The sequence below is a fragment of the Liolophura sinensis genome, chromosome 2 (genome assembly GCF_032854445.1).
Source record: "Liolophura sinensis isolate JHLJ2023 chromosome 2, CUHK_Ljap_v2, whole genome shotgun sequence".
Classification (NCBI taxonomy): Eukaryota; Metazoa; Mollusca; class Polyplacophora; order Chitonida; family Chitonidae; genus Liolophura; species Liolophura sinensis.
This window is the reverse complement of record NC_088296.1, coordinates 16,081,543-16,092,698: the sequence shown is the minus strand read 5'-3', so window position 1 is coordinate 16,092,698 and position 11,156 is coordinate 16,081,543. Positions and strand designations below refer to the sequence as shown.

The 11,156-nt window shown below is 39.8% G+C and overlaps 1 protein-coding gene across 2 annotated transcripts; it reads right to left on the bottom strand.

Moving 5' to 3' along the window:
• Positions 1-1,828: 1,828 nt before the first annotated feature.
• On the bottom strand, positions 1,829-5,128 carry LOC135462812 (collagen alpha-1(XII) chain-like). 2 transcript variants are annotated; one of them, XM_064740087.1, is made up of 3 exons: positions 4,793-5,128; positions 3,880-4,302; positions 1,829-2,808 (listed from the first exon to the last, which is right to left on the bottom strand). In XM_064740087.1, the coding sequence occupies exons 1-3, from the start codon at positions 5,064-5,066 to the stop codon at positions 2,444-2,446; spliced, it is 1,062 nt and encodes a 353-aa protein (XP_064596157.1). In that variant the 5' UTR covers positions 5,067-5,128; the 3' UTR covers positions 1,829-2,443. The 2 variants fall into 2 exon arrangements, with proteins under 2 accessions (XP_064596157.1, XP_064596156.1); XM_064740086.1 differs by having other exon boundaries at positions 3,880-4,308; positions 4,793-5,127.
• Between the last annotated feature and the right edge of the window lie 6,028 nt (positions 5,129-11,156).

The window sequence follows — 11,156 nt, the reverse complement described above, 5'->3', positions numbered from 1 at the left end:
ATAAATTGAACTGCATTAGTTTGGCATTATAGTCCTATTAAACAAAACTCGACAATTAATATTTTACTCATATTTATCCGTTTGATTGATATCTTTTTCGTGGCGCTAAAGTACAATGTATATTTCACTTCTAAAGCGTCAGTCAGGTATATGCATGGAGAAAACTATATTGCACACTGGAAGGTATTTTATCAGATTTCCCTTACCCTATATGACGATGGTCAGATGTAAGTATCCATAGAAGAAACTGAAGGCCATCGACCGATATATATATATATATATATATATATATATATATATATATATATATATATATATATATATATATATATATATATATATATATATACACGTATCTGTTATTTGCCTCAAAGATGGCTGACCCTGGATCTACCGCCCCCGAAGCGGACGTTCTACCAACTGTGCCATCGGTTGCAATGTTGTAGGGAAAGCATGAAGGGTCATATGCTTTATTTTAACCTGTTCTGCAAATGCATCACATGCATGCTGATGCACGATTCAGCAGGTTGCTGACAGACCGTCCCACGCGCGACGGAGAGGAAGCCAGTATGAGCTGGACTTACACTTACGGCGTCCGGCATTGTTGAGAGGCTCCTGGTTCATTGTGCCACGCTGACACGTTAACAACCATGGCCACGGAGGCCCCTGTTGTAATTTGAGACGGTATTTCTTGCAGAGGGCAGTCATGCTATCCTGTCAATTGTTATACAATAATATGTCATATCTACATACTCACTTTCCGTCAAACAAGGTGCCTAGAACCAGCCGAATCGTCGTGTAAACAGTTGTTGGCTTAGAAATAACGTCTGTTCCACTGTAAGGAATTATTTATTTTACTGCATTTTACGCCGTACTCAGGAGCATTTCACTTATACGACGGTGGCTCGTGAGAAAAAACTCGACCATCGGCACGCTGGTGGCAGACCACCTCACGCACAACCGAAAAGGAGGCCAGCATGAGCTGGAATTGAACTCACAACGACCGCATTGGTGAGCGACTACTGGGTGATTGTTCTGCGTATGGAAAAATCGTCTTTACGTAATCGTTTCCATATTCATGAATATCAACGCTAATTATACCCTTGTCTACCCGGGCTACTTGTAGTCGGTCTTTTGCCACTTCTTAAGCTTACCGCCTTCGTAGTACTATCATATTAGGCAGCTCATGCTGGCTTCCTCTCCGGCCGTAAGTGGGAAGGTCTGCCAGCAACCTGCGGATGGTCGTGGGTTTCCCCCGGGCTCTGCCCGGTTTCCACCCACCATAATGCTGGCCGCCGTCGTATAAGTGAAATATTCTTGAGTACGGCGTAAAACACCAATCAAATAAATAAATAAATCATATCAGGCTCAAGAATTAGTCGGCTAATTTAAACAGAAAGTCTGCTGTCTAAGTGATGCTAGTAGTCTGCTATTGTAATAGATCATTCTTTTTTACATAACACATCTATTCTATTAACTCAACATAAGACTCTAATAAACTAACTGCTCAAAAAAACACAGTATTATTTTATCGTAACAGAATACCTTCTGCTATTACTCAGGCAACAGATTTTCTGTTAAAATTAACTGATTAATTTTTTGAGTCCATAATTTAGTGAAATGTATAAAAACTAACGATTGTACACCACATAATCACAGCCGCCGTCGTGTAAGTGAAATATGCTTGAATACGTCTACGGCGAAAAACAGATGTAAAATATAATGGTAGCAAGCTTTGTCTGATATAGAATAAAGAACGCCACAAAACAAAGAACACTTTCTCTGTGTTCCTTAACCAACCGAGAACTAGCAGTACAGCTCAAAATGCTAAAATGTGAAAATTGCTTCATTATGGCGTGAAGCAAAAATCACATAGGTACATAATTAAATAAATAACTGTCAACCTAATTATGAAACAAACAAAAATAATACCATGCAGAAAAAATGTTTTATTTGCATACTTCAAAATGTATAGGCTATAGGCTTAGAGAGCTGGATGCGTACCACCGTCGAATCTGCTGAAGAGGTTAAAACAGGATCATTCAACATTGACCATAATGGAGGGAAATCGGTGCTCTCTAATTTTAGCTTCCAGTAAAATAATCTGATCTCAAATGATCAATTCGATGAGTATTTTAAAAGGGTCACCACGGATACCGTGACCATATTACAAACCGTGTCAGGATTACTTAAATAACCAGTTTGCCAGAGGAGGTGATTGATGGAACAGCCAAATGGGTAAGATTTATACTGTTACATATGGCTTAGAAAATAAAGACGCATTTAAAGTGTTGGTCTAACTTATCCACCTGTGATATATGTAGATAACCTGAAAAGATGCGGTACATACATGACCTGTGACCACTTCAGATACTTTTCTGAAATAAAAATTAATCTATGGACGCTTTTAAAAACGATTAAGAAAAGAGCCTAACCGAAGAAGCTATTTTCTGTTCAGCACCTGTGTTAGGAGCGCATCCTTATGCATAATGACATGTTTGGGGTAACCACCAAAATCGATCGGTGCGCAGTCGTATGGGGTGGATATTATGAACTCTACAACCTGCTCAAACTCTATAAAGCTTGTGAAGTGAAAAAGATGGTAAGACGTCGGAGCAGACGCCATGGCTTGTATCTCCTGCCGATCAGCGGCATTGTGGTTGCCTATGGCGAACACAAATAGCGGGAGAGGCGGTGTTCTACTGTTCCTCAGAGCCAGAGCGGCGTTGACGGCGTTCGGGCCACAGTTACTTTTTCCGTTAGTGAGTAAAATCACCTCTTTCTCGGATATGAAGTCTGAACGTGCCCCTGCAAGTTTTAACATGAAAATATAATAAAAGACTCAGATCATCGGGAGTAAAAACAGAGCATCGACGACAATGAGGTAATTGGCAAATGGTCACATTTTACCGGTGAAGTACGTCCTCTTGTCAATTTACCTGAGATAGGGTTTTATTCTAAGTCTTCATGTAAATGTTTAAATGGTATGAAATTACATGCCGCATGTCTGACTGCAGCATTACTGTACAAAAAAACTCTGATGCTAATTACAATCTATTAAACGTCACTGTTCCAGAATTACTGAAGCTTTTGTATTCTCATCACATTTTACATGCAATAACATTAAAAGAAAGACCGATAATTACCACAGACTTCTATTTAAGCGATTCGGGAATTTTCACTGATACAAAGGTGGTCAGCTCTTTATGTGTGTAGGAAGCCACCGCACTTGCAAGATATATGACAAAAACCCCTTACTTAAAGCCCCAGCGGAACTTTTGACCTCGTACATCCTTCATTGGAGCAAATTGTTCATACTCCTTATAGCGCATGCGCCTCTCTCTATGCGTTCGCTTTACATCACTACAACCAGTAGACAATCTTGATGTTTGGAGCCAGTGTGACGCAAGTAAGCTTTTCGAGACTGGTGTCCTTATTGTACATCCTTTAGATAAAGGGAATGCGGGCACATAAAATATTACTGGAAGCAAAGGTTCAGATAAAGTTTTTGTGATTTCTGATTTCATTTCCTGTCTCATCACCGTGACCCCAGTGACAAGATTCGTGTACAAAAATTGTTAGTCGTGGTAGGGATGTCAACGTAGAGAGCGGCGCATGCGCTGTAAAGCTGGTGTGTGCTTACATGTTTCACTGATTTATTTGACTGCCTCACATGGAAAATGTGGCAAATGTTTGAGTATGGCGCTCAGTATTACCTAACTAGCGCAGTCGACCGTTCAGTATCATGAGCATTCTCACTTTATATACCAGTGGTTGGTAGTCTTGCACTCTACCACTGAACCATGCCCGGTTTCTCGAGTGTTTCGAGTAAATCCAATAATAATTTGTACAATATCTGAAAGACTAAAATAACATTACCTTTGCTGGTGTCGAACATCGTCTGCCCCAGGTCGAGCGCCTTTCCTGTGCAAGTCCTTGTGGAAACTTTCGGTAAATTTCTCACGGCGGCCTGGAGATCAGCCAAGTTAAGGTGGTCATTGAAGTCAAAGTTTATCACGGGGTCGGTAGAAAAGGTGATCACAGCTGCTCGGTTGTTGTCGTTTCCGGGGCCAATCGTTCCACAGATCACACCGATGAGCTTGGCGATGTTGTCTTTCTCCTTGGCGTAGTCCGCACTGTTAATGGTGCAACTCATGTCCAAAATAAACAGGAAATCACGTGGTTTAATGGTGCTCGCCTGCCGTTTAGTAAAGAAAATATACTCCAGGGTGTGAGTTCCGGATATCAGGCTCCTTTCCATTTGAGCTGCCGTTTGTGGAATGCTTCTGTTAAACCATGGATCTACAACTAAAGTCACGTACATGTAGCGTGGTCTCCATGGCCGCAGTACAACGACCCAGAAGCCTCTCACCTATGCAGTTATTGTGAATTTAGGTTCATAATCCGGTTTCACGAAGCAGTCTTAACGTTACCACGGCAACCAATACTGTAGGCATTACGTCGTCATGGTAGTTGCTATCTCGTCACGCTAAGAGAGGTTCGTGAAGATGAAACCAGCTCAAACTGGCTTCCTCTCGGATCGCAAGTACATGGGGCGAAGTCTGCGAGCAATCTGTGGATGGTCGTGGCTTTTCTTCAAGCTCTGTTCCCTTTCTTTCTACTATAATGCTAGCCGCCGTCGTATGAATAAGTGAAATATTCTTGATTACGACGTAAAATACCAATGAAACAAATAAATAAATGTATATCCTAGAGTAATAAAACAGTAAATGGGAGAAAGTTAGAAAAGTTTACCAATGTACAACAAGCGGTAAATGTGCATTGTCCTTACCCCATTCAGTTTCAGTGAGTGATGGGCAGGCAGCTCCGAAATTTTGTGGGTGCCTTAGAATAGTCCGTGTGCGGATCCGGTAACCTTTACTGTTGAATGGACCCCATGCGGACCAGACAGACACCCTGCAGTCGATCTCGTCCAATATATCCGTGAAACCCAAAACATAGTTGGCAGGAAGAGTGATATAGGGATTTAGGGCAAGAGCACTGACTTCTCGGACTACGAGAGCAAGTACCACAGCTGACAACATGGTGACGGTACCACGCTCCATGTTTTCGACACGTGTAAATGGAATATATCTGGAATTAGAAATATAGTATTTATTTATTTGATTGGTGTTTTACGCCGTACTCAAGAAAATTTCACTTATACGATGGCCCGTAGGAAACCCACAAAAATATGCAGGGTTGCTGAGAGACCTACCCATTTACGGCCTGATAGGAAGCCGGCATGAGCTGGACTTGTACTCACAGCTACCGCATTGTTGAGAGGCTGCTGGGTCATTACGCTGCGCTAGCGGGTTAACCAAGTTACAGAGCCGAAATATAGTATAGTAGTAGTTTATTGTTGCCTCAGGCCCATCGCGCATGCGCATATGTCACATATTACCTCGTGATGACGAACAGGAGACATCGACATTTACTATACGCATATTCAACTGTCAATAAACACGTGATGCAGTGTGCATGTTAATACACGGCTTCCTGACTCCATTAATCTAAACGATGTGTCAAGAAACAGTGCAAAGCTTCGTAACTGTTGTTCATTAGTTGTAGTCAGTTCAAAAAAATGTCTTCTATCTGGATTGACAGTATAATACTGGGAAATGTATATCTGTCTATAAATTTCATACAATAAACAAACAAGTAGGAAATGATATTCATCTTCCACACACAAGTACCACATTTTCTTTCGTCAATACAAAGTTTGTTAGGCTTGTGTCACCTCTCAGTTTCGATTGATAATCTATGGGAAGTTATTAACCTTGCAATAGTCATCCTAAACTTCTTTATTTTAATAGTGTTTTAGGTAGAGTTGTATACAAAAGCCACATAAATCGGTATAGAAGATTACTCTACTCATAATTGAGAGTCATCCTTGCCAGTAATTGATTATGACCAATTTTAGCTAACCGCTGCTGGTTAAACACCGCCTGACGCGCCATTCTGAAATAGAATCTTTAAGACGGACATGCACGCGAATATGTGACGTGTTGCAAGAAGTCGCTGGAAAAGAGTGGTTCTTCAATAAACTTAGCAACATGCTGCTTTTCTGCCCGTCTTAGGAGAAAGGAGCAAATTTATCTGCCATTTAGACTGTTTGCAAGATCAAAGCTGCGGAAGCACTCAGACAACCACTCAGACAACAAAAGGCGAATAAAAATAACAGTCTTAGATAGGTAGCTTTCTAACAGCTGTAAAAAAAACTGTACAAGTAGAAAATTATACACCCCTGGCACCATGGATTATACAGTATTAGGTAAAAATATTCAGTGATGTTAATTGCAATTTATTTGAGTGAGTGAGTGAGTGCTTGGGGTTTAACGTCGTACTCAACAATTTTTCAGTCATATAACGACGAAGGAATCCTTAAGGTGCATGTACGTGTAATGTGCCTCCTTGTTGCAGGACAGATTTCCACCGCTCCTTTTTTTAGTGCTGCATCACTGAGACGACTTACCGAAGGCAAGTAAGCCGCCCCGCCCGAGCCATTATACTGATACGGGTCAACCAGTTGTTGCACTATCCCCTTCATGCCGAACGCCAAGCGAGGAAGTTACAACTTCCTCTTTTAAAGTCTTAGGTGTGACTCGATCAAGGATTGATCCTGGATCTACCGGTCCCGAAGCGGACGCTCTACCAACTGTGCTATCCGGACCGATCGCAATTTATTTGAGGTTCCTAGCCTCGAGTGTCCATTTTAACTACTCGGTCACGACCAGCCCCGACAGAAGTTGAAGTGAGTAACTTCGTCTGGTGCATTGGTTTCCTCTGTGTTCTGCCAGGATTCCTCCATGCTCTGCCAGGTTTCCCCCCACCCATAAACCGGACCACTGTTGTTTAAGGGAACTACTGTAAGTGAGAGGGGAGAGAAATACAGATCATGTAAAGAAATAAACTAAAGTTTACGATGAGAGCGCATCAGCGGTGAAAACCCAAGCTACATAGTATGTGTGACAACTATAGCTTATAGCCGTTCAATGTTTAATAGATTAATATTAAATCAAAATATGTAAGAGTTACGTGTATTTTTTCAGGAACAAATATGCTTCTTCAAAAACAAAAATAGCTAAGCTAACTAACATGATCAGTTCAAAGCTCAACGGAAATGTTGTTTGAAAAATCCCACAATAACCCCAAAATCAAAAAAAAGGTGTCAGGTATTAAGCTCACAATAATACTAACGTGTTATTTCACCTTTGGTACACAAGTTCAGAATACCGTTACGGTGTTATTTCACCTTTGCCGCACTAAGGTCAAAATGTCACTAACATATTATTTCACCTTTAAGGCACTAAGTTCTGAATGGCACTAAGATGTTATCTCACCTTTCCAGCACCAAGCTCAGAATAAACCTATTGTGTTATTTCACCTTTCCCCCAGAAAAGCATAGCCCAGAATGTCACAAACAAGATATTTAATCTGTCAAGCTCTAAGCATAGGGTGCCATTTCCATCCCTTGCATTTTGAGTGAATATTTTTGTGAATCCTACACTGCAGCATGTACATACACTGGTGATTAAACACAGTTGAGTAGAAAATACACCAGCTGGAAAGTTTAAAAACGGATTTTGTGTTTCATTAGGGCTAAAGTTCTGTCTTCAGAAAATAGTTCTGCAATGTTAGTAATCAGATGTTAAAATTCTGCCAAAAGATAAACGTTTGTTAGAAAAGAAAAAACAGGAACGCGATTTCCGTCCCCAAACTTACCTCACATTAAATGATCACACGAAGGGAATGGCAAAACATGGGTATCATTGGTTACATTTATAGTTAACGTGCACAAAAAAGTTCACCACATATTTTTTTTTTTTGTGATTAAATATTCGAAACTTTTATTATATACAACGCATTGTGCAGGCCATAAATCGCAAATTATGAGAGAATTAAAGTGAATTTTGATTGGTCTAGAGTCATCCAATGCCTTACAATTCGCCTCGTGAACTTTCTGTGATCCCGGATATTCTGATTGCTCAATAGTTACTTAGTATTGTAGCTGTTTATTAATGCCGGTACTATAAAGTCCGCTACTTGTTACATTTTATGCTAACACTCTTATGGAGATGTCCTTCATCAGTATTCAGGACATGTCATGTGACGGTATCATTGAGGTGAAAGAGCTAAACTATTATGCTTCTTTCAATATATGTATATGTATGCAGTTCTCACCCCATACAGTCATGTATCCCAAAGTTCAGGGTATTCTGTTGCACCACAAATGTACAAAAAATCGGCACTGTAACAACACATCAATTCTAACATCCGTGGCAACGTTTGCAGGACATCAAACAGATCACAAATACCTACGTAGATCAGTAGGATATGAGTGGTTTTTTAATTCTTTTTTGGTTGTTGTTTTGCTTTGTTTTTCTGTGTGTGATTATGTACGACTTTTTATATATAAGACTATGGAACTATTCAAATTTAGATTAGGAATTTTGAATCCATTTCTTTTCCATCTATCTACTAAGGCCGCTGAAGCAATCCTTTGTTTCTCAAAATGGTCGAGAGCTTAAAACCGGCGGTATGCGTGGGGTCATGCACTTTCAGAGGTCCAGATGCCCCTTCCAACGGTCTTTCGTGCCGCGAGTACTTGTAAAAAATTACTAAAAGTTCTTACTAAAATTAGGACTGCTAAAAAGAAAATTAAAAAGAGAAAAAACCCTTAGGCAGCATGTAGGCCTACACAGCATATAAGCCTACTGACTGTATTATTATTATATAAGATTTCAAACACATCATTCTGGCTGTAAGAAACGTCATTTTTGCTACCTAGCGGAACAGTAGTGTTAATGAAGTTTTATAATATGAATACGAACGTACAGAGAGAATATAGTCTAATGCACTAGTGTAGTCGTTCCATATTTGCGATCCTATAGGGGTCTGCTGTTAATTTTGAGCACCAGGGTTCCTCGCAAGAAGCATGAAGTGCTAAATAACGTTGAGCTAAATGTGCGAAATGCTGATTTTTGCCGATTCCTAAGGTTTAAATTACATTGGAACTGTCATATCTGAAGGCTAGATACATTTTGATTACTTTTCCAGAAAGACTTCCGTACCTAAAAGTTATATTTTTCATTTTTTACGCTAAAATCCTCTGTGTTTATCTCACCCTGGTTAATTCGCTTTGTTTTCAACTCCAGTACTCTAGTCACGTGACTAAAGAGTGTGATGACGATTGACACAGAGCAGCTGACATGGAGGTATTATCAGGCTTGTACTGGTTTGGTGACCATCTTTTTCCATACCCTTTTTGGTGGTAGAAACTTTCAAATCCTTAAGTCTGAAAAATGTTTCAGTTCTTTTGATTCATGGGCCACAAATGCATATAGGAAAATGTTTTAATATGCTGTAGAACGAGAGAAGCCTTAGATAAAAGAAACAAAGTAGACCGTTCACACCTGACCTATCAAATGCCGAATCGCGCTTTACCCTGTTTCATTGAGCACAACGAAAACATGACTCCCAGTACGTGTGTGTGAGCTACAGCTGAGAAAAGCCAGTCATAAGCATTGTGTGGTTCTTGTATAACGAATATGTCCGGCTCTTTAAATGAATCAAGTATTTTATGCAAAGAAAATAAACAATTACGTGGAAGTTTCTTTTAAAAACGCCCACATTGGCCAGAAATATCCTGTGTAGCGACTGGTGGCATGATTGTCCAATCGAACTGGATCGCTGGTTTGTGAGAAACACATTGTGAGACATGCTTTGACGCCTTACAAAAGATACTTGAATAGTTGACAATATGTACAAAAGACCCTTGAAACTTGCGGTTTGTTATGCGGGAAATGAAAGGTTGTATAACTTTTTGTAAACCACCGTCAGTGTCGCCGCTGACCTATATTCTTGCCGTGAACCGTCTCTTAGAACACAGAAAGGGGGTGAGGAGGTTTGTCAGTTGGGATTGACGTGCTAGGTGGATGTGTGAGACTTTGAATTAAAAAAGTGATTTAACCTTAATCTTGAAGTTGAGATTAAAAAATTGGGTTTATTCGATGTGTAAATATTCATTTCGTCTCGATTTTGGTGGATATTTATATTAATAAGACATATCTCATAAATGTTATACGTTCTTGAGTCATTCTCTATGCTGTATATTGTAAGTCTTTAATTATATTCTTTCATACTGTGAAATATCCATGAAAAGGCTGAAGACAGTTGGAATAAATTTATATTCTACCATGGTATAGTGTGCGCTTCTCTTTAGAGAATCTATGCGTCGAAACAGAGAAAAGCCACCATGTGCTGGACTTGAACTCCCTCCAACCGACGATACAGTCGGCTAAATGGATGGTTTTGTTGGCTATATCGATGGAGCTTTGTTGGCTATATTGACGGAGATTTATTGGCTATACAGATGGAGAGTTTTTGGCTATACCGATGGACATTTGTTGGATATGTCGATGGAGATCTGTTGGATACAACGATGGAGATTTGTTGGCCAGGCCGATGGAGTTTTGTTGGCAATATATGATAGAGTTTTAATATTTGAACACAAATATCGCAGTTTGCCCATGTAAACCCATGCACCTGTGGTATCTGTCAAAAGGACTTTACTTTTTACTTTAAAAAGAAGAAGACATTAAAGTGATGAAAATTTTAGTTAAAAAGGTATGAAAAGTTGTTCGTAAGTATGGTCTTAAATACGTTTTCATTAATGTATGGGGAGTACCTGGGGACAGCTTTTGGGATATATGGATTCAGCATAATTAATGCGTAATCTGTAATACATTTATTTGAATGTTAATTTGTTGTTTATACCTAAACACATTGAATCTGAACACCCAAATATATTTATTGGACAAGAGTCACATTCTTATATAGGATTTTTAACATGCAAACACGATATATCCCAAAAGGTGGGTCCAAATAAAAACCACACAAATATTTTCTTCAAATGTCCTTTTCCCCTTAACGAGAAAACCTTCATCTGAAATTTACTTCATTTTTTACGTTTTCTCCACTTTTAACATAGGAATTACACCGACGAATGCACGCAGGCGAATGCACGCAGGCGAATGCACACAGGCGAATGCACACAGGCGAATGCGCCCAGGCGAAAGACCTCAAATCCGGTAACAGTTGCATTGATCACACAGGGATGAACTCAGACATATGTACAGCTTATGACAAAAGCT